Source organism: Camarhynchus parvulus, chromosome 29 (assembly GCF_901933205.1).
Source record: "Camarhynchus parvulus chromosome 29, STF_HiC, whole genome shotgun sequence".
In the NCBI taxonomy this organism is placed as follows: domain Eukaryota; kingdom Metazoa; phylum Chordata; class Aves; order Passeriformes; family Thraupidae; genus Camarhynchus; species Camarhynchus parvulus.
In genome coordinates this window covers 1,321,466-1,343,803 of record NC_044599.1, presented here as the reverse complement: position 1 = coordinate 1,343,803, position 22,338 = coordinate 1,321,466, and the positions used below count along the sequence as shown (strand labels likewise).

Here is a 22,338-nt window from a genome sequence, read left to right as displayed (position 1 = left end):
CCAAAATTCGATTATTTTTTTTTTGTTGTTGCTTTTTATTTCCTTTTTTCAACCATTTGGAGACGAAGGGTTGGGAGGATCCCCTGGCACTGTAATTTTATTTTTATTTCTGTTTTATTTTTTGAACCAAAGCCAAACTTTTGCAAACCAAATATGAAGTTTTCGGGCTTGGCCTTTGGGTGAAAAGCACATTTTTCCTTCAGGGCTCCCCCACCCCAAGCACTCAACAAAATCCACCCTGGGGGAGCTCCAGGCACTTGAGAAGGGCAGAATTTGAGGAATTTTCTCTTTTTTTTTTTTGGGATAAAATCCCTCCCTGCTCCCCCCATCCCCAAAAGAAACTCTGCCCCTTTTTTTGCACCGGATACCTCAGCTCAGAACCAGAATGAACTCGAGACTTGAATCAAAAAAACCACAAAAAAATCACAAAAAATCTCTTTTTTTTTTGGAAAATCCTTTTCCTTCTTTTGAAAAATCCGTTATCTTTTTTTTTTTTTCAAAGAATTTTTCCTTATTTTCAAAGAATTCTTTCCTTCTTTTAAAAGCATTTTTTCCTTCTTTTAAAAGTATTTTTTCCTTCTTTTGAAAGATCCTTTTCAGTTTTTCAGAACATCTTTTTCCTTTTTTGTTGTTTTTTTGGGAAAATACTTTTCCTCTTTTTTTTTTTAAATATCTTTCCTCTTTTTTTAAAAAATCTTTTCCTTTTTTAAAATATTTTCCCTTTTTTTTTTAATATTTTCCTTTTTTTTTTTAATCTTTTCCCTTTTTTTGAAAGATCTTTTTCCTTTTTTTGAAAGATCTTTTTCCTTTTTTGAAAGATCTTTTTCCTTTTTTTGAAAGATCTTTTCCCTTTTTAGGGAAGATTTTCCCCTTATTTTGGAAGATCCTTTTTTCTTTTATTGGAAGCTCCTTTTCCTTTTCTCAGAACATCTTTCCCCCTTTTTTTGGAAGCTTTTTTAGCTTTTTTTCCCCTTTTTTTGAAATCTCTTTTTCCTTTTTTTTGGCAAGATCCTTTTCAATATCCTACCGAGGAGAACTGGAAAAAAAAAATTAAAATAAAACAAACCCAGAGAGAAATGTTTACATTTTCCTGCAGCTCCTTCCCTTTTCCCAGCAGAAATTCCCTCAATCCCCCTCTCCCAAAGCCCTGAGCCCTCCCAGGATTTGGGGATTTTTGGGGATTTTTTGAAGGATTTTTTGAGGATTTTTGGAGGATTTTTTGGAGGATTTTTGGGGGAATCTTTTGGGATTTTTGAGGGATTTTTGGGGGATTTTTGGAGGATTTTTGGAGGATTTTTTGGAGGATTTTTTGGAGGATTTTTGGGGGGATCTTTTGGGATTTTTTGAGGGATTTTTGGAGGATTTTTGGAGGATTTTTGGGGGATTTGGGGTTTTTGGGGGGTTTTTGAGGATTTTTGGGGGATTTTTTGGGGGTTTTGGGGGGATTTTTTGAGGATTTTTTGGAGGATTTTTTGGAGGATTTTTTGGGGGGATTTTTGTCGAATTCCCACATTTCCAGGATGGGAATTTTCCCATTTCCGTGGAATACATCCCTGCCCTCTTTTGGTGTCCCCATGGCAAGGAGAGCATTTGTCCCCATCCCCTTTTTTTTTTCACCAGCAGCACGTGGAAAATTCTGCTTTTCTTATTTTTGGGGTTATTTTGGGGCTAATATTTGGATTTTTGGGTTTTTTTTTTTTTGTTTGTTTGTTTTGCCCACCCCTCCCTGCTGTCCCCAAAAAGTGTCACCTCTGCTCAGAGACAATCAATGCCACCTCCAAAAAGGGCTTCCCCACCCCTTGAAAAAATAATCATAAGAAGAATGAAAATAAGATGAAAAAAAAAAATATTAATTAATAATAATATTCGTGGTTATTATTAATTAATAATGATAATAATGAAGGGAAAGGAGGTTCCAGCAGCGCATCCCAGAGGGGAGAGGGGTGGGAAAAAAGGGGGGAAAGTTTGTGGCCTTTTATTTTGGGGTGTCCCAGTCTTGTTCTCCTTTAATTCTGTATCGTTCTCGTCGACAGCACAGCTTGACAATTTAAGTAATAATCAAAGTGTTTGGTAATAATTAATTGCATTTATTTTGCTAAACGAGATTGGATGATTTTTTTTTAATTAATTAATTTTTTTTTTTTTGGTGATGGTTTCCCCTTCCCCCGGTGCTTTTTAAAAAAAAAAAAAAAAAACAAACAAAAAATAAAAAAAAGGGATGGAGGGAAACTTCCGCTGCCCTCTCCCCCAAAAATCCCAAATTTTCCATCCCTTTTATGCCAAAGTCAGCAAAATTTCTTTCACTTTCATCCCATTCATTGCTTTGGAACACTCAGATTCTTTTTTCCCGACCTTGTGGGAAAAAAATTAAAAAAAAAAAAACCCAAAAAAAAGGAAGTTTCTCTCCCACCCTTTGGTCCAAAGCACTTGCTTCAAGTAATAAGCACTTTTGTTAAAAAGAGCATGAGTCTGGATTCCCTTTAGCATCCCACGGGATAGAGAGCAGCAAGAGGGAGGTGAGAGTGTCTTTGGCTTTATTTTTTCAGTTGGAATTTAAAAGAGAGAAAGATGAAAAAAGAGAGAGAGAAAAAAAAAAAACCAGAAAAAAAAAATTTCGTTTTTAGGGAATGAATGGACAAAGGGAAGTTGTGGTTTTGAGAGAGAGAGAGAGAGAGAGAGAGGAAAAAAAAATGAAAAATGTTATTTAAAAAAAAAAAAAGCTAAAAAAGATGGAATTAAAAAAAAAAAACAAAAAAAGAAACCCAACAGCACAAAAAAAAAAAATACAACAAAAAAACCAAAAAAAGGACATTTCAGAGTCCCCGGGTGTTTTTGCACTGCCATTGCCCGAGCGAGGGGCGCCGCCCCCTGAGCCATAGACCCTGCGACAAACACTGAATGTACCGGGGACAGCTGGGGACAGCCCCGGGATAGCCCGGGATAGCCCGGGACAGCCTGGGATAAACAGGGACAGCACGGGGACAAGCCAGGGACAGCCTGGGATAGTCCGGGGACGTGCCGGGTTAGCCTGGGGACCGCCTGGGGACAGTCAGGGCTAACCCGGGATAGCCCGGGACAGCCCCGAGGCCGCTGCTGCCGCCCCTCCCCGGCCCCGGGAATTTGGGGTTGTTAAGGAAGCGTGTGCCCGTGTCCCTCTCCTGTCCCCGTGTCCCCGTGTCCCCGTGTCCCTCTCCTGTCCCCTGTCCCCGTGTCCCCGTGTCCCTCTCCTGTCCCCTGTCCCGTTCCTGTCTCTCTTGTCCCCTCCCGTCCCACTCCTGGCTCCTGTCAGCTCCTCCAGCCCTGTCCCTCTCCTGTCCCCCTGTCCCTCTCCTGTCCCCCTGTCCCTCTCCTGTCCCTGTCTCCCCCCCATCCCTTCCCCACCCGTTTTTCCTCCTTCTCCTCTCCCTCCCTTTTTCCGTCCCTCTCTCCTTCCTCCTCCTCTTCTCTCCCTCCTCCTTTCCCATCCTCTCCCTCTCCCTCTCCCTCTCCCTTCCCGTTCCCTCCCTCCCTCTCCCCTTCCTCCTCCTTTCCCTCTCCCTTCCCTTCCCTTCCCTTCCCTTCCCTTCCCTTCCCTTCCCTTCCCTTCCCTTCCCCTTCCTTCCCTTTTTCCCTTCCCTTCCCTTCCCTTCCCTTCCCTTCCCTTCCCTTCCCTTCCCTTCCCTTCCCTTCCCCACCCCCGGCCGCATCCCGGGGCTGGAATCCGGCAGATCAAACAATAAAAAATTAATAAAAAAAACCCAACATAGCACTAAAAAAACCAAGCAAATAAATACAAAACACACACACACAAAAAAAAAAATCTCCAAAAATGTGGAATCACTTTGAATTTTGGTCCCGTTTTTGGGGAGCTCCTTGCAGATCCCAATTCCCAGCACGGGGAGGAACAAGGAAAACCCCAAACCTACAGAAACAGAGACCCCAGAAAGAACCTTTTCTTTTTGCCTTTTTTTTTTTTTATTATTATTAGAATTATTCCTTGATTTTATCCCGATGTTCTGTGGGGTGGGAATGTCGGGGTGGGATCCCACCTTTGCCTTCAGTGAGAAACCAAAGGATAAAAACCCAACCCCTTCCTGTCCATCCTGGCACGGACACGTGGATTCCTCAGTTCAGGCTCTTTTTTTTTTCTTTTTTTTTTGTCCTTTTTTTTTTTCCTTTTCCCCCCATCTTTTTTTCTTCCTTTTCTTTCTTTTTCTCCGAGGACACAAGGAGCTGTTCAATCCTCCTGGCTGGAATTTTCTGGGCTCGGCAGTGAAAGGAGATGTATTAAAACAAACAAACAAACAAAAAAAAAAACACCAACAAAAAATCACAAAAATTGTTTAAAAAAATCATTAAAAAAAAAAAAAAAGCCGAGGTTCACCCAAAACATCGAGGGGAGCTCTGGAGCTGCCCTAAAATCCTTGGAATTGTGGGGTGAGGCTGGAGGGGATGGGGGGAAAAACGTCTCTAAGGCATCTGTAGCAACTCTGTGTCTTTAATATCCTCCGTGTCAATGCTGCACCTCTGTATTTTATGCACATAAATGTTCCTTTGATGCCGACAGGAAAAAAAAAAAAAAAAGACAAAAACATTTAAAAAAATAATAATAATAATAAATAAATATACAAAAAAAAAACCCCACCTCATCATCACCTGTCAGGTACAGCCAACTCCTCCTTGTGCTGGTCCGTGTCTCATCCCGGGCCTCGTCCTCTTCCTCCTCCTCCTCCTCCTCTTCTCGTGCAGGGGGGACAAAAAGATAGGGAGGGGAGGGGGGGGTGGTTTAAAAAAATAACAAAAAAAATAAAAAAAAAAAAAAAAAAAAAGGAAAATAGCCTTACTCGACCCAGTCGTTATCGATATTGTTCTCTGTCAACTTGAAAATAAATAAAGGAAACTTCGCATGGAACGTTTTGGTTGTGGTGATTTTGGGGATTTTTGGGGGGGTTTGGGGGGTTTTTGCTGCTCCTCCCGAGTTCCTCTGGAGCTTTGCAGAGCCTGGTGCTTCCTCCTGACCCTTTTTTTGCCTTTTTTGAACCCAATTCTTCACGGTTTGACCAAAGGCTGATGGGTTTTGGAGCTCTGGGTTGGTTTTGGGGGGGAATTTTGGGGGTTCTGACCTGGGATGAGCCTCGGGGGTGGGTCAGGGATGGACAGAGAGAGGGGGGAGGAGAGGATGGAGGGGTCCTGGACCCCCCCACAAGGGTCCCAGAACCTTGGGGGGTCCCAAAATCTTCAGGGGTCCCAGAACCTTGAGGAGGTCTCAAAACCTTGAGGAGTCCCAAAACTGTGAGAGGTCCCAGAACCTTGAGGGGTCCCAGAGTTTTGAAGGGTCCCAAAATCCTGGGGGGTCCCAAAATCTTCAGGGGTCCCCGACCCACCCTGAGGGGTCCCAGAACCCACTGGGGGAAGGGGGGGTCCCAGAATCCTGAATGGTCCCAGAATCCTGGGAAAAAAACCCCAAACAAAACAAAAAAAAAGGCAAAACCATTCAGAATTCATTTATTTTCTACCCTGTAACCGTGACCAACTCCTGGTTTTATGGCAGCTCTGGTTCAATTCTGTTTATTCAACCTCTCGTGGTCGGGGGTCTTTCCCCTTCCTCAGCTCCTCGGGGGGGGTTCGGGTTCGGGAGGGTTCAGGAAGGTTCGGATTTGGGAAGGTTCGGCTTCAGGGGGCTCGGATTCAGCTCCTTTGGGGGGGTTCGGGTTCGGGAGGGTTCGGGTTCGGGAAGGTTCGGATTTGGGAAGGTTCGGGTTCGGCTCCTCGGGGGGGGTTCGGGTTCGGGAGGGTTCGGATTCAGCCCCTCCGGAATTCAGGAGGGTCCGGATTCGGCTCCTCCCGGGGATTTCGGGTTCGGGGGGTTCGGACCCAGCCCCGGAGCCGCCTGTGACCCCCGGGGGACAACGAGGGGACCCCCAGTCCCCTCCCCCGGAGCTGCTCCTCACCGCGGATCCCCCGGGGCTTCTTGAGGAGGGGGGAAAATCCAGCCCTGGGGAGGGTCCCGGGGGTCCCGGGGAGGGTCCCGGGGGTCCCGGGGGTCCCTCAGGGCTGCAGCCAGGAGCGCAGGTGCCCCTCGGCCAGGGCGATGCCCAGCATGATGCCAGCGCCCAGCAGGAACCCCGCGTTCTGCAGCAGGAACCGGCTCCAGGTGCCCTCGGCGGAGCCTCGCAGCGCCTCGGGGAGCTGGGGGTGAGCGGGGGGGATCCGTGAGACCCCCGGGACACCCCCAAACCCCCCACGAGACCCTCCGGACACCCCCAAATCCCCTGTGAAACCCCCCAGACATCCTCAAATCCCCCGAGACCCCCGGACACCCCCAAATCCCCCCGGATACCCTCAAACCCCACAGATCCTCCGTGAGACCCCTGGGGCACTCCCAAATCCCCTGTGAGACCCCCAAACACCCCCAAACACACTGTGAGACCCCTGGACACCCCCAAACCCCCCATGAGACCCTCCTGACACCCCCAAATCCCCTGTGAAACCCCCAGACATCCTCAAATCCCCCAGACCTCCCGTGAGACCCTCGGACAGCCCCCCAAACCCCTCAGACCAGCCCGGACACCCCCAAACCCCCCAAAACCCCGTGAGACCCCCCCCCCGGACATCCCCAAACCCTTGTGAGATCCCCGGACACCCCTAAACTGCCCGTGAGACCCCCGGACACCCTTAAACCCCTTGTGAGACCCCCAGACATCCCCAAACCCCTCGTGACACCCCCGGACACCCCCCAAATTCATTGTGAGACCCCCCAGACACCCCCAAACCCCCCAGACATCCCCAAACTCCCCAGACACCCCCAAACCCCCCAGACACCCCCTCACCATGTCGGCCAGGGCCACGTAGAGGAAGACGCCGGCGGTGGCCGTGAGGAGCCAGGGGGCGAGGGGGGTCCCGCTGCGGCCCAGGGCGACCCCCGCCACCGCCCCGAGGCAGGAGAGCAGCGCCGAGAGGAGGTTGAGGAGCAGCAGGGAGCGCGGGGCCGTGCCCGCCCGCAGCAGCACTGCCAGGTCACCTGCGGTGGCACCGGGGGGGTCAGGGGGGGCCCCAGCTCGGGGAGGGGACAGGGAGGGGGACGGGGACTCACCCAGCTCGTGGGGCAGCTCGTGGCAGAGCACGGCCAGCGCCGTGCTGAGCCCGCTGGAGAGGCTCTGGGAGAAGGCGGCTCCTGCGGGAGGGAGAGGGAACCTCGTCTGCTGTCCCCCTGTCCCTGAATCACCGCGCACCCCTGTCCATCTGTCCCCAATGCACCCCCGTCCCCCTGTCCCCAACATCCTCCTGTCCCTGAGGAAACCTTTCCCCCTGTCCTTGTGCACCTCTCCTCCCTCCATCTCCATCTCCATCCTCCAACGGATCCTCATTCCCGTTCCCATCCCCGTCCCTGTTCCCGTTCCCGTTCCCATCCCTGTTCCTGTTCCCGTTCCCGTCCCCATCCCTGTTCCTCTTACCTTTCGCCGTTCCCGTCCCCATTTCTGTCCCAGTTCTGGTTCCCGTTCCCGTCCCCCTGCCCGTCCCCGCTCCCGCTCCCGTTCCCATTCCCGTTCCCGTTTCCGCTCCCGCTCCCATCCCCATCCCCGTTCCCGTTCCCGTCCTCGTCCCCATCCCCGTTTCTCGTACCCCTCCCAATCCCGTTCCCGTTCCCGTCCCTCTCCCCATCCCAATCTCCGTTCCCATCCCAATCTCCGTTCCCGTTCCCGTCCCCGCCCCCGTCCCCCTGCCCCGTTCCGGTCCCGGTGCCGGTCGCACCGATGGCCAGCCCGTCGCTCAGGTTGTGCACGCCGTCCCCCAGCACCACCATCCACACGATGTCGGCGGCGCCGGGCCCGGGGGGCAGCGCGGGGCCGTGCGAGTGTCCGTGGGGGGGTCCCGGGGGGCGCTCCCGGGGCGGCTCCGGGGGTCTCGGCTCCAGCTCCGCCTCCGGTGCCGCCAGGAGCCGCAGCTCGGTGCCTGCGGCGGGACGGGCACGGTGGGTGCCGGGGCTCCGCTGGGTGCCGGGGCTCCGCTGGGTGCCGGTGCCGGGGGCTCCGGGGAGGGGTGCGGGGGGGATCGTACCTGCCCGTGACGGTGCCAGGACCCCCGCGGCCAGGCCGGGGGTCTCTCCATAGGGGCGTCCCTGGGGAAAACGGAGGCGTTGTGTGCAGAGCCGGCCCCGGTGCCCTCCCGGTGCCCGCCGGTCGCTGTCCCGCTCTCACCGTGGCCTCCCGGCGGCGCCGCAGCATCGCCAGGAGCAGCTCCAGCGCGAAGAGCGCGTAGATGCCGCCCAGCACCGCCAGCCCCTGCAGCACCGCGGGGCTCGGGTCCCCCGGAGCCTCCGGGTGCCTCCCCTGCGCCTGCACACCGGGCGGGGAACGGGAATGGGGATGGGAACGGGAGAGGGAGTGGGAACGGGGATGGGAACGTGAAAGGGAGCGGGAGCGGGAGCAGGAACGGGAGCGGGGATGGGAACGTGAACGGGAGCGGGATGGGAACGGGAACGGGAGCGGGAACGGGAACGGGTGCGGGAACGGGTGCGGGAACGGGAACGGGGATGGGGATGGGAACGGGGATGGGAACGGGAGCGGGAGCGGGAGCGGGAACGGGAACGGGTGCGGGAAAGGGAACGGGGATGGGGATGGGAACGGGGATGGGAACGTGAAAGGGAGCGGGAACGGGTGCGGGAACAGGGATGGGGATGGGAACGGGAACGGGGATGGGAACGGGAGTGGGAGCGGGAACGGGGATGGGGATGGGAACGGGAGCGGGAGTGGGAATGGGGATGGGAACGGGAACCTGAACGGGAGTGGGAACGGGGATGGGGATGGGAACGGGAATGGGGATGGGAACGGGAGTGGGAACGGGGATGGGGACGGGAGCAGGAACGGGAACGGGAATGGGAACGGGAAAGGGGATGGGGATGGGAATGCGGATGGGAATGGGAACGGACGGGAACGAGAACGGGAACGGGGATGGACACGGGGACGAGAAGGGGAACGGGGAGGGGAACGGGAAAGGGAACGGGGAGGGGAACGGGGACGGCGAAAGGTAACAGGAACAGGGATGGGGACGGACACGGGGACGGGGACGGGAGACAGGGACGGGAACGGGGAACGGGGAGGGGACGGGGATCGGGATAGAGATGGGCACGGCTACGGAGGGAGCAGAGGTGCACAAGGACCGGGGGAAGCTGTGCCCCCGGTGCCACCCCCGGTGCCACCCCCGGGGCGGGACCTACGTGCGGCCAGAGGTGCAGCAGCGCGTCCCCGCAGAGCGTCCCCACGGCCAGCGCCACCAGGAAGGCGAGGAGGGAGCGGAAGGAGCCGCGGGCGCGCAGCGGGAGCAGCAGCACGGCCAGGACGGACGGGAGGCTCACCGAGAGCACGGCCAGGAGCGCCCAGCCCAGAGCTGCGGGCACCGTCAGGGGCACGGCCCGACCGGGGCACCGCGAGGGGGCTTGGGGAGGGGGGATGGGGACCCCGGGGATGGGGAATTCAGGGATGGGGACCCCGGGGATGGGGGAATGGGGACCCAGGGATGGAGACCCCAGGGATTTAGGGACAGGGACCACAGGGATGTGGGAATGGGGACCCCGGGATGGGGCAATAGGGGTCCCAGGGAGATGGGGATGGGGAACCCGGGATGGAACCCCCGGGGATTGAGGGACAGAACCCCAGGGATGTGGGAATGGGGACCCCAGGGATGGGGAACTCAGAGATGAAGACCTCAGGGATTTAGGGGCAGAGACCCCAGGGATGAGGGAATGGGCATCCTAGAAATGGGGACCCCAGGCATGTGGGGATGAGGACCCTAGGGATGGGGAACTCAGGGATGGGAGAATGGGGGTCCCAGGGATGAAGACCCCAGGATCAGGAATGGGGGCCGGGGGGGCACAGGGATGGGGGGTGGGGAATGGGGGTCCCTTGGGGATGCAGGGATGGACTCCCCACATCATAACGGGGACAGAGGACCTGGGTCAGGACAGGGGGACCCCCGGGGACAAACTCGGGGACCCCAGGATGCGGCTGTGGGGACGGGGGACCCCAGGGATGAGTGAGGTGGGGCCGGGGGCCGGCTCGGAGCCCCGGGCTGGGGTTACCTGGCCACAGGGCCCCCCCCGGGGGAGGCAGCGTCACCTCATCGCGGTGCCGGATGCAGACGCGGCTGTCGATCTGATAGAGCAGCGCCGGGCAGAGCAGCGTGAACTGCTCCGGTGTCAGCTGCGCCACCGAATCCAGCCCGAAATTCCCCAGCAGCTGCGTCACGTTCAGGCACTGCGGGCGGGGGGCTCCAGCTGAGCTGGGGGGGTCCCCAGACCCCCGGAACGCGGCGCAGCGCGACCCCCCCGGCCCCACTCACATCATCGTGCGGGTGGTCGCTGCTGGAGTGCTCCAAGCCCAGCACCCTCCCCAGCAGGCTGAGGGTCGGTCGGTACCCCCGGGGGAGCCCCGCCGCACCGGGGGGCTCGGTGGGCACCGGCTCGGGCCAGCTCGGCGTCTGGGAGGGCGGGGGGCTGCGGGAAATCGGGGTGCTGAGGTCAACGGATCGGCACCTCTGTTCCCGTTCCCGTCCCCATCCCTGCTCCTGTTACCTTTCGCCGTTCCCGTTCCCCTCCCCGTTCCTGTTGCCGTCCCCGTTCCCCGCTCCCGTTCCCGTTCCCATCCCATCCCCGTTCCCGTTCCCCTTCCCGTTCCTGCGCTGAGCCCCGCCTTGCCCAGCGCAGCCCCACGGGGATGGAACCCCCGGTACCTGAGGGGTCCCCCCGGTACCTGAGAGGTCTCACCGGTACCTGAGGGGCCCCTCGGTACCTGAGGGGTCTCACCGGTACCTGAGGGGTCCCCCGGTACCTGAGGGTTCCCCCGGTACCTGAGGGGTCCTCCGGTGCTCGGAGCCGCTTCCCCGCCGTGCTCCCAGAGCGGGTGCCGGTGCCGGTGCTTGTCCTGCTGCACCTCCAGCAGATCCAGGTGGCTGACGTGGCCGTGGCCGAGCTCCTCGTGCTGGATCTGCACCACCTGCACCCTGCCCAGCCCGAGGCTGCCCAGCAGCCGCGCCAGCCCCTCGGAGGGCAGCGTTCCGTTCTCGCCGTACGCCCCGAACAGCTGCCGCAGGTAGTAGCCGTGCTCCTGCTCCGCGTCCTCCGGGAGCCGCCCGGGGGTCCCCGCGGGGCCCGGAGCGCCCCCGGCCCCCAGGAGCAGCAGCGCCAGCAGCGGGGCCAGGAGGAGCCCAGGGCGGCTCATGGGGTCGGATCCCGCGGCTGGAGCTGGGAAATGGGGGGCACAGAGCGGTTTGGGGGTGAGCCCAGAGCGGGGGGGTCCCTGCGGTGTCGCCCGAGCGTGGGGAAAGCGACAGGCGGCAGCAGGGTCACCTCGCGGGACACGTGCGGTGGCACCGGGGACACCGCGGGGAGGGGATCTGGGGGTGTTGCGCCCCGTCCCCGCCACCCCTCTGGGATTTGGGGGTCACGAGGGGGGGACAGCGCCATTCTGGGGTCACCCCAGAGCGGGGGGGTCCCTGCGGGGTCGCCAGTCCGTGGGGAAAGCGACAGGCGGCACCGGGACACCTCCCCGGACACGTGCGGTGGCACCGGAGCTTGGGGACACCCCCGGGGAGCGGGGTTTGGGGGGGACGCCGTTGTTGTGCCCCCCCGGGGGGGAATTTGGGGGTCGCGGGGAGCACACGGGGGGGCACAGAGCGGTTTTGGGGTGACCCCAGCGCGGGGGGGTCCCTGCGGTGTCGCCCAAGCGCGGGGAAAGCGGCAGGCGGCACCGGGACACGTGCGGCGGCACCGGGGACACCCCGGGGAGGGGATTTGGGGGGATTTGCGGGGATTTGGGGGTACGCGGTCCTTGTGCCCCCCCGGGGGGGTTCGGGGTGGGATTTGGGGGTCACGGGGACCACAAGGGGGGGGGGGAGCAGCGGGTGACCCTCGTCCTTGAGGCGAGGTTTTGCAACGGGCGCGGGGTTTAGGGGGAGTTAATGTTTCACCGGGACGGAGATAAAAAATAAAAAATAAAAAATAAAATAAAACCCTCGGGACCCCCCAGCCCCCCCCAGCCCAGCACCGGGGGGGAACCGGAGAGGCCGCACCCCCCCCCCCCCGCGCTCCACGTGCGGCCCGGCCACGCCGCGACACCGGGAAATCCCCGGGAGGAGCCGCCCCGGTGTCCCCCTCCCCCAAGCCCCGCTCCCGGGGTCCCACGGGGGTCCCCACCCTCCCCGGAGCCCCCCCAGCCCGGTGCGGCTGCACCCCCAGCACCGGGACCCCTCCCGTGCCCACCGAGACCCTCCCGGTCCCACCTGAGCCCACCGGGACCCCTCCCGTGCCCACCGAGACCCTCCCGGTCCCACCTGAGCCCACCGGGACCCCTCCCCGGAGCCCCCCCAGCCCGGTGCGGCTGCACCCCCCAGCACCGGGACCCCTCCGGTGCCCACCGGGCCCCTCCCGGTCCCACCGGGCCCCTCCCGGTCCCACCTGAGCCCCCGGTGTCCCCTCGCCGTCCCCTCGCCCGTCCCGCGCCTGTCGCGCCCGACCCGGGGGGGCCAAGGGTCAGCGCGGAGCTGCTCCCAGCCGGCGCCGGTACCGGGAGGGGCCGCGGGGAGGGGTCCGGGCAGAGCCGCTGAGGCGGGGGCACAGCTCGGTTCTTTATTAACGCCTCCCGAAAACGGGGGGGGCACCGGATGGACACCCCCGGGACCCCCCGAGTACCGGAGGGGGGGTCCGGGCCAGCACCGGGGGGACACCGGGAACTTGGGGCGTGGGGGAACCGGGGATCCCGCGGTTGTGGCGGTGCCGGGGGGGTCCCGGGGGGGTCCCGGGGGGGTCCCCGTTATCTCTTGCCGCTCCTCCGGGTCTCTTTGCCGTTGCTGACGGGGCCGGGCTGGCTGCGGGTGATGCGGCTGCTCGGGGGGTGCGCGGGGGGCGGCCCCGGGCTCAGCCCGTTCCCGTTCTGGCTCTCGGGGGCTGCGGGGAACCGGGAGGTCAGGGGGGGGCACCGGGGGGTACCGGGGGAGTACCGGGGGGGTACCGGAGAGGGTTTGGGGGGTACCGGGGGGGCACCGGGAGGTCGGGGGAGGGTACGGGGGGCACCGGGGGGGTACTGGGGAGGTACCGGAGAGGGTTTGGGGGGTACCGGGGGATACCTGGGGGGGTACCGGGGGGTACGGAGGGTACCGGGAGGTGAGTGGGGGTACCGGAGAGTACCGGAGGGTTACCGGGGAGTACCGGGAGGGTACCGGGGGGGTACGGAGGGTACCGGGAGGTGATGGGGGGGTTACCGGGGGGGTTTGGGGGCGGTACCAACCTGGGGGGGCGGCGGGGGGGCCCGGGGGGGGCTGCGGAGCTGCCGGGGTGGAGCTGTCGGGTGGGGCCTGGGGAGGGATGGACAAGCCAGAGTGTCACAGAGAGGGGGTCTGGGGGGAATTCGAGGCAAATCGGGGATTTGGGGGAATTTTGGAGGGATTTGGGGCAAGTTAAAAGGAATTTGGGGGGATTTTGGGGAAATTTGGGGAGGTTTGGGTGAAATTTTGGGGGAGGATATGGGAGAAATTTGAGGGAAATTCGTGGAGGATTTGGGGGAAATTTTGGGGAGGATAGGGGAGAAATTTGAGGGAAATTCAGAAGAAATTTGGTGGAGATTTGGGGGAAATTTCAGGGGGTGGATTAGGGAAAAATCTGGAGGGATTCGGGAGAAATTTGAGGGAGAATTGGGGCAAATTTCGGGAGGGATTTGGGAAAAATTTGGGGTGGATTTGGTAAGAAATTTGAGGGAAATTAGGGAGGATTTGGGGGAAACTTGGGGGGGGATTTGGTGGGGATTTAGGTAAATTCGTGGGATTTGGGGTAAATTCATGAGGATTTGGGGTAAATTTGTGGGGATTTGGGGTCAAATTCTTGAGGATTTGGGGTAAATTTTGTAGGATTTGGGTGAAATTCATGGGAAATTGGGGTGATCCCCCCCTGCCCCCCAAACTCACCCCCTTGCCCTGCGCCTGCTGCGCCACGTACTCGGGGTTGGGCTCGCTGAAGTTGGGAACCTCGGAGTAAACCATGCAGAACCTGCGGGATTTTGGGGTTTGGGGAAAATCTGGGGGGTTTGGGGGAGATTTGAGGGGAGTTTGGGGGAAATTTGAGGGAGATTTGGGGAAAATTTGTGGGGATTTGGGGGAAATTTAGGGGTGGATTTGGGGGGAATTAGGAAAAAAATTGGGGGAAATTTAGCAGGGATTGGGGGGAAATCAGGAAAAATTTGGGGAAATTAGGGAGAATTTGGGGGAAACTTAGTGGGGATTTGGGGAAAATTTGGGAGAGAATTGGGGAAAATTTGAGGGAGGTTTGGGGCAAATTTGTGGGGATTTGGGGAAAATTAGGGGGTGGATTTGGGGGGAAATTCAGGAGAATTTGGGGGAAACTTAGCAGGGATTTGGGGGAAATTTGGGGGATATTTGAGGGTGGGTTTGGGAAAATTTGGGGCAATTTGGGGAAATTAGGGAGAATGTGGTGGAAACTTAGTGGGGATTTGGAGGAAATTTGGGAAAAATTTGGGACAATTGGGGGGAAACTTAGCAGGGATTTGGGGGAAATTAGGGAGAATTTGGGGGAAACTTAGCAGGGATTTGATGGGGCAATTTGGGTAAATCTGTGGGGATTCGAGGCAATTTGGGGATTTGGGGTCCCCCCGACCTCAAAAACCCCAAATCCCCCCAAAAACCCCCAAATCCCCCCAAAAACCCCTCCTTACTCCCCGATCTTCTGCAGGTCCCCCCCCCGGCCGGTGTAGAGCGTCAGGCAGCCCTTGAAGACGGAGGCGTAGCTGAGGATGAGGAGGGTGGGGAGGGTCAGGCAATCCACCCCAAATATCCCCCAATGTTCCCCCAAATCCACCCCAAATGTCCCCCAATGTTCCCCCAAATTTGCCCCAAATCCCCACAAATTTGCCCCAAATCCACCCCCAATTTTCCCCCTAAATCCCTGCTAAGTTTCCCCCAAATCCTCCCCAATTTCCCCCAAATTTTTCCCAAATCCACCCCAAATATCCCCCAATTTTCCCCCAAATCCACCCCCAGGTGTCCCCAGGTGTCCCCAGTGTCCCCAGCACCCCTTGGTGAGGCGGATGATGTCCCCAGGCTGGATCAGTTTCCCCACATCGCCCCAATTTTCCCCCAAATTTGCCTCAATTTTCCCCCAAATCCACCCCCCAAATGTCCCCAAATCCAGCCCCAGGTGTCCCCAGGTGTCCCCAGTGTCCCTGGGTGTCCCCAAGTGTCCCCAAGTGTCCCAGGTGTCCCCAGTGTCCCCAGCACCCCTTGGTGATGCGGATGATGTCCCCGGGCTGGATGAGGTTCCCCACATGTCCCCAAATCCACCCCAAATCTCCCCAAGTTTTCCCCCAAATCCACCTCCAAGTGTCCCCAAATCCACCCCCAGGTATCCCCAGGTGTCCCCAGTGTCCCTGGGTGTCCCCAAGTGTCCCCAATGTCCCCGATGTCCCCAGTGTCCCCAGCACCCCTTGGTGAGGCGGATGATGTCCCCAGGCTGGATGAGGTTCCCCACATGGCCCCAGATGTCCCCAAATCTCCGCAATTTCGCCCCAAATCCACCCCCAAGTGTCCCCAAATCCAGCCCCAGGTATCCCCAGATGTCCCCAGATGTCCCCAGGTGTCCCCAGGTGTCCCCAGGTGTCCCCAGCACCCCTTGGTGAGGCGGATGATGTCCCCAGGCTGGATGAGGTTCCCCACATGGCCCCAAATGTCCCCAAATCTCCGCAATTTCGCCCCAAATCCACCCCAAGTATCCCCAGATGTCCCCAGGTGTCCCCAGGTGTCCCCAGGTGTCCCCAGGTGTCCCCAGCACCCCTTGGTGAGGCGGATGATGTCCCCGGGCTGGATCAGGTTCCCCACGTCGTCCCACACGGAGATGTTGATGCTGCCGCTCTTGTCGGCCACTTTGCACGTGCGCACCTCGTGGCCGTCCTTGGTCTTGGTGACCCGGCCTGGAGGGGTCACACGGGGGTCACACGGGGGTCACACGGGGTCACACGGGGGTCACACAGGGGTCACACGGGGGTCACACGGGGGTCACACGGGGTCACACGGGGGTGGCACTGACCGGTCTCCAGCACGATGAAGATGAGGTTGAGGTTCTTGAGGCCGGGCTTGACGTCCTTGACCAAAGTCTCGGAGCTCATGGTGGCAGCGCGGGCTGGGGGGACACGGGGGGGACACTGAGGGGACAGCAGGGACACGGGGGACAGCAGGGACATGGGGGGGACACTGAGGGGACAGCAGGGACATGGGGGACAGCAGGGACACTGAGGGGACAGCAGGGACATGGGGGACAGCAGGGACATGGGGAACAGCAGGGACACTGAGGGGACACTGAGGGGACAGCAGGGACATGGGGGGGGACAGCAGGGACACGGGGGACAGCAGGGACATGGGGAACAGTAGGGACACTGAGGGGACAGCAGGGACACGGGGGACACTGAGGGGACAGCAGGGACACGGGGGGGCACTGAAGGGACACGGAGGGGACTGAGGGGACACTGAGGGGACAGCAGGGACATGGGGGGGACAGCAGGGACACGGGGGGACAGCAGGGACACGGGGGGGACAGCAGGGACACTGAGGGGACAGCAGGGACATGGGGAGGACAGCAGGGACACGGGGGGACACTGAGGGGACACAGAGGGGACTGAGGGGACACTGAGGGGACAGGGAATGGCACCCAAGGGATAGGGAGTGGCACTGAGGGGACACTGAGGGGACACTGAGGGGACAGGGAGTGGACCAAGGGGACAGGCAGTGTCACTGAGGGGACACGGAGGGGACACGGCACTGAGGGGACAGGGAGTGGCACTGAGGGGCAGTGGGGACATGGAGTGGGACCCATGGGGACAGCGGGGACAGGGAGGGCTCCGGGGACCGGGGGGACACCGGTGGTGGCAGCTCCGGGACCGACCCGCAGGGACCGGGATGGGACACCGGGACACCGGGATGTGAGACTGGGACACCGGCATGGGACACCGGGACACCGGGACACCGGGATGTGGGACCGGGACACCGGGACTGCGGGACCCGGGGGTGGCCTATGGGGACATCGCTGCTGGACACGGGGACCGCAGGGACCGGCCAGCACCGGACACCGGGGACAGCGGGAACGCCACGGGAGGGACGAGACACCGCGAACGGCAACGCGAAGGCAGCCCCGAGAGGGACGGAACACCGCGAGCATCCCTGCTGGGGACCGGGACCGCCGGAGCGTGGGGGACACCGGGAACGGGACCGCGGGAACGGGGCTACGCACGAACGGCGCTCCGGGACACCGGGACCGGGAGCAGAACCAGGAGCGGGACCGGGACCGGGAGCGGGGCCGGGGCCGCCCTCCCGTCCCGCCACCAGGGGGCGCTCGCAGCTCCCGCCGCGCTCACCGGGCACGGCGCCGCCGCCGCCGCCGGCGCTCCCGGAAGTCCGCAGCGCAGCCAATCAGAGCACGGGGAGGAGCTTGACGCGCTGCGCTCTCAACCAATACCGCCGCAGAGAGGGCGGGACTATGAGGATAGGCCACGCCCACTCCACACCGCCCCTACCACCGAGTTCCGGCCAGAGCGGCACTTCCGGCGCGGCACTTCCGTCGCGGCGGGGCCGGGCGGCGGCACCGGGAGGAGGCCGCGGCCGCCGCTGAGCCCCGAGCGGCCCCGAGCGGCCCCGAGCGGGCCGGGCCCGCCGCCCGCGGTACGTGCGGCTGTGGGGGAGACACCGGAGAGGCCCCCGGGGCGGTCCCGGTAACACCGGGAGAACCGGGGGGGGAGGCCGCGGGAGGAGCGGGGAAACGTCCGTGGAGGAGACCGGAGAGCTGCAGGGGGGTCACGGTTGGAGGAGGAGCCTCGGGGCGGTGTCGGTACCGGGGAGTGGAACGGAACGGAGGCACCGGGGATGGGAACCGGGAACGGCTCCGGTTGGGAATTGAACGGGAACGGGAGAGCGGGGAGGGAAATTGGGGAAAACCCGGGGAAATTTGGGGAAAATCCCGAGGAATCTGGGGGAAAATCCAGGGAAATTTGGGGGGGAAATCCACGGGAATTGTGGGAATAAATGGAAGGACTTTGGGAAAAATCGAGAGAAATTTTGGGAATAATTCGGAAGAATTTTGGGAATTATTTGAGGAAATTTGGGGAATTATTCGGAGGAATTTTGGGAACAATCCCGGAAAAAAAATTGGGGGATAATTCAGAGGCATGTAGGGAACAACCCACAGGAATTTGGGGGTCGGGCTGAAAGAATGAGGGGAGATTCCCGAGAAATTTGGGGGAAATTTGGAGGAATTTGGGGAAAATCTAAAATAATTTTTGGGGAAAATCCGTAGAAATTTGGGGAAAGATCCAAAATAATTTTGGGGGGAAATCTGGAGAAATTTCAGGAAAAATAATTTTTGGAGGAAAATCCAGAGAAAGTTGAGGAAAATCTGGAAGAATTTTGGGAAAGATCGAAATTAATTTTGGGGGAAAATCCAAAAGAATCCACTGGGAATTGGGGCTGGAATTCCCAAATTTCTGAGTGTGAATCCTTGTGGGAATGGGGCCAAATTTCCCAAAATTTTGAGTTTTGGTCCCTCTGGGATTTGGGCTGAAATTCCCAAATTCCTGAGCCTGGATCCCACTGAGAATTTGGGCTGAAATTCCCAAATTCCTGAGCCTGGATCCCTCTCCAAGGCTGCTTGAGGGCTCCATTATTCCCAAAATTCCCATAAAATCAGCACAGGGGGCAGGAGGAGGGATATTTTCCCCACGCTTGGGAATTCCATGTGGGAATTGGTTTTTCCTGATTTTCCTGTTGGTGTTTTTTTTTGTTGTTTTTTCTCTTTTTTTTGGGATCAGATCCGCGCCCTGCTGGAGAGGAGAGGGAAAAATGGGAGAATTTGGGGAGGAATTCCCTGCACAGAGTGAGGGCCGGGTTGCGCGGGGGGGCGTTTTTTTCAATTCCTTCCCGAATTCCTCAATTCCTCCTTTTTGCCATGGATCCTTCAATTCCCTTTTGTCCTTCATTCCCCTCTTTTTCCGGGAGGTGAATCCGGCTCCTTTCCCATGGGAATTCCTCCAATTCCTTCTTCTCCCCATGGGAATTCTTTCAATTCCTCCTTTTCCCCATGAGAATTCCTTCAATCCCTCCTTTTTTCCTTTTCTTTTCCTTTCTTCCATGGGAATTCCTTCAATCCTTCCTTTTTTTTTTTCCTTTTTTTTTCCCCATGGGAATTCCTTCCAATTCCTCCTTTTTCCCTCCTTTTTCCATGAGAATTCCTTCTTTTTCACAATCCTTTTCCCTTTTTTCCTCTTTGGGAATTCCTTCAATCCCTCCTTTTTCCATGGGAATTCCTTCAATCCCTCCTTTTTCCTTTTCTTTTCCTTTCTTCCATGGGAATTCTTTCAATTCCTCCTTTTCCCATGGGAATTCCTTCAATTCCTCCTTTTTCCTTTTCCCTTTTCCAATCTTTTCCTTTTTTTGGGAATTCCTTCAATCCTTCCTTTTTTCCTTTCCCTTTTCCCTATTTCATTTCCAATCCTTTCCTTTTTCCTCTTTTGGGAATTCCTTCAGTCCCTCCTTTTCCCCATGGGAATTCTTTCAATTCCTTCTTTTTTCCCACGGGAATTCCTGCAATTCCTCCTTTTTCCTTTTCCCTTTTCCAATCCTTTCCTTTTTCCTCTTTTATGAATTCCTTCAATTCCTCCTTTTCCCCATGGGAATTCCTCCAATTCCTCCTTTTCCCCATGGGAATTCCTTCAATTCCTCCTTTTTCCTTTTCCTTTCCTTTCTTCCATGGGAATTCTTTCAATTCCTCCTTTTCCCCATGGGAATTCCTTCAATCCCTCCTTTTCCCCATGGGAATTCTTTCAATCCCTCCTTTTTCCTTTTCCTTTCCTTTCTTCCATGGGAATTCTTTCAATTCCTCCTTTTCTCCATGGGAATTCCTTCAATTCCTCCTTTTTCCATGAGAATTCCTTCAATCCCTCCTTTTTCCTTTTCTTTTCCTTTCTTCCATGGGAATTCTTTCAATTCCTCATTTTCCCCATGGGAATTCCTCCAATTCCTCCTTTTTCCATGAGAATTCCTTCAATCCCTCCTTTTTTCTTTTTCCCTTTTCCCTATTTCATTTCCAATCCTTTCCTTTTTCCTCTTTTGGGAATTCCTTCAATCCCTCCTTTTCCCCATGGGAATTCCTTCAATTCCTTCTTTTTTCCCATGGGAATTCCTCCAATCTTTCCTTTTCTTCTTTTTCCTTTTCCAATCCTTTCCTTTTTCCTTTTCTTGGGAATTTCTCCAATCCTTCCTTTTTTTTTCTTTTCCTTTTCTTTTCCTTTTTTAGGGTTTCCTCCAGTCCCTCCCGGGCCACAGGGAGGGACGCGGGGTCACATCTGTCCCTCTGTCACCGGCTCTGCTCCTCGGCTGGGGCACAGCTGGGCAGGGCTGCAGTGCACGGGGTCAGCACATCTGGATGGGGTTCAGGTGCAGGAGCTCGGCACAGCTGGCTGGTGCCAAGGTGTGGGAGCTCGGCACATCTGGATGTGTTTGGGAGGCCACATCTGGCAGCAGGGCCGGGCCTCACCTGTTACCCCTGAGCCAGCCTGTGCTCCTGGGCTGGGCACAGCTGGAACTCCTGGGTGGGCACAGCTGGAATTCCCGGGTGGGCACAGCTGGAAATCCTGGGATGGGCACAGCTGGAAATCCTGGGTGGGCACAGCTGGAAATCCTGGGATGGGCACAGCTGGAACTCCTGGGTGGGCACAGCTGGAACTCCCGGGGTGGGCACAGCTGGAATTCCTGGGTGGGCACAGCTGGAATTCCCGGGGTGGGCACAGCTGGAATTCCCGGGGTGGGCACAGCTGGAACTCCTGGGTGGGCACAGCTGGAAATCCTGGGTGGGCACAGCTGGAACTCCTGGGTGGGCACAGCTGGAAATCCTGGAGCGGGCACAGCTGGAATTCCCGGGGTGGGCACAGCTGGAACTCCTGGGTGGGCACAGCTGGAACTCCTGGGTGGGCACAGCTGGAACTCCTGGGTGGGCACAGCTGGAACTCCTGGGGTGGGCACAGCTGGAAATCCTGGGTGGGCACAGCTGGAACTCCTGGGGTGGGCACAGCTGGAACTCCTGAGACGGGCACAGCTGGAATTCCCGGGGTGGGCACAGCTGGAACTCCTGGGTGGGCACAGCTGGAACTCCCGGGGTGGGCACAGCTGGAACTCCCGGGTGGGCACAGCTGGAAATCCTGAGGCGGGCACAGCTGGAATTCCCGGGGTGGGCACAGCTGGAACTCCCGGGGTGGGCACAGCTGGAAATCCTGGGTGGGCACAGCTGGAACTCCTGGGTGGGCACAGCTGGAACTCCTGAGCGGGCACAGCTGGAATTCCCAGGGTGGGCACAGCTGGAACTCCCGGGGTGGGCACAGCTGGAACTCCAGAGCTGGAATTCCCGGGTCCCGTCCCCTCCCCTTGGTCCTGCCGCCCTTCTCCTGCCCCTCCCGTTGGGCTTTGGGGCGGGGACTCCTTGTCGGGCCGTTGTCCCCGCTCTGTCACCGCCTTTGTCACCGCCTTTGATGTCGGGGAGGGGCCCAGGGAGCAGCAACGGCCGGGGCAGAGCTCAAGGCCGGCCCTGGGGGAGGGAATTTCCTGGGAATTCCAGCCTGGAAACGCTTCCATGCCCAAAGCCTGACGTGCCCAGCTCTGCAAAGCAAATAAACCACCCCAAAAACCCCAAACCAAACCCACAAATAGGAAATTTAAGGTTAGGATTAAGTAAGGTTGGGGTTTCCAGGATTTGGACGTAAAAACCCTTCCCAAGCTTTTCCCTGCAGGACCTTGGAGTTTGAACCCTGGTAGGTCCCAATCCCAGGGGCTGGAATGGGCTCTGGGATTACCCAAAACTGCCAAGGAACCCAAATTCCTCCCCATCCCTGGCCCAAAGGAGCTCCAGAAGAAACGGGTTTCTCTCAAAAACCCTTCCCAACCCTTTCCTGTAGCACTTTGGCCTTCAAACCCTGGTAGATCCCAATCCCAGGGCCTGGAGTGGCTCTGGGCAAACCTGAAAAGCCCCAAGGGACCCAAATTCCCATCCCTGACTCAAGAGAGTTCAAGAAGAAATGGGTTTGACTTAAAAACCCTTTCCCTGCAGGACCTTGGCCTTCAAATCCCAATCCCAGGGGCTGGAGTGGCTCTGGGAAGACCCCAAACCCCCAGGGAACCCAAATTCCCCATCCCTGACCCAAAGGGCCGAAGAAGATGGGTTTGACTCAAAACCCTTTCCCTCACCTTGGATGTCCCCCATCTGGGTGCTCTGACCGCAATTTCCCTGACAGGGGACCCCAAGGGTTCGGGTTGACTTGAGCCCCTGGA

General features: G+C 58.2%; 2 protein-coding genes across 3 annotated transcripts; both read right to left on the bottom strand.

Moving 5' to 3' along the window:
- Positions 1–6,027: 6,027 nt before the first annotated feature.
- Positions 6,028–11,195, bottom strand: SLC39A5 (solute carrier family 39 member 5). Its single transcript, XM_030966995.1, has 9 exons — positions 10,825–11,195; positions 10,318–10,471; positions 10,058–10,232; positions 9,197–9,366; positions 8,178–8,315; positions 7,732–8,098; positions 7,073–7,153; positions 6,810–7,000; positions 6,028–6,168 (listed from the first exon to the last, which is right to left on the bottom strand). Exons 1-9 carry the CDS (start codon positions 11,193–11,195, stop codon positions 6,028–6,030), a joined length of 1,788 nt encoding a protein of 595 aa, XP_030822855.1.
- Positions 11,196–12,597: 1,402 nt separating this feature from the next.
- NABP2 (nucleic acid binding protein 2) lies at positions 12,598–17,437 on the bottom strand. 2 transcript variants are annotated; one of them, XM_030967301.1, is made up of 7 exons: positions 17,385–17,437; positions 16,064–16,156; positions 15,809–15,947; positions 14,697–14,768; positions 13,933–14,014; positions 13,260–13,326; positions 12,598–12,919 (listed from the first exon to the last, which is right to left on the bottom strand). In XM_030967301.1, the coding sequence occupies exons 2-7, from the start codon at positions 16,140–16,142 to the stop codon at positions 12,786–12,788; spliced, it is 573 nt and encodes a 190-aa protein (XP_030823161.1). In that variant the 5' UTR covers positions 16,143–16,156; positions 17,385–17,437; the 3' UTR covers positions 12,598–12,785. The 2 variants fall into 2 exon arrangements, with proteins under 2 accessions (XP_030823161.1, XP_030823162.1); XM_030967302.1 differs by having other exon boundaries at positions 17,261–17,393.
- Between the last annotated feature and the right edge of the window lie 4,901 nt (positions 17,438–22,338).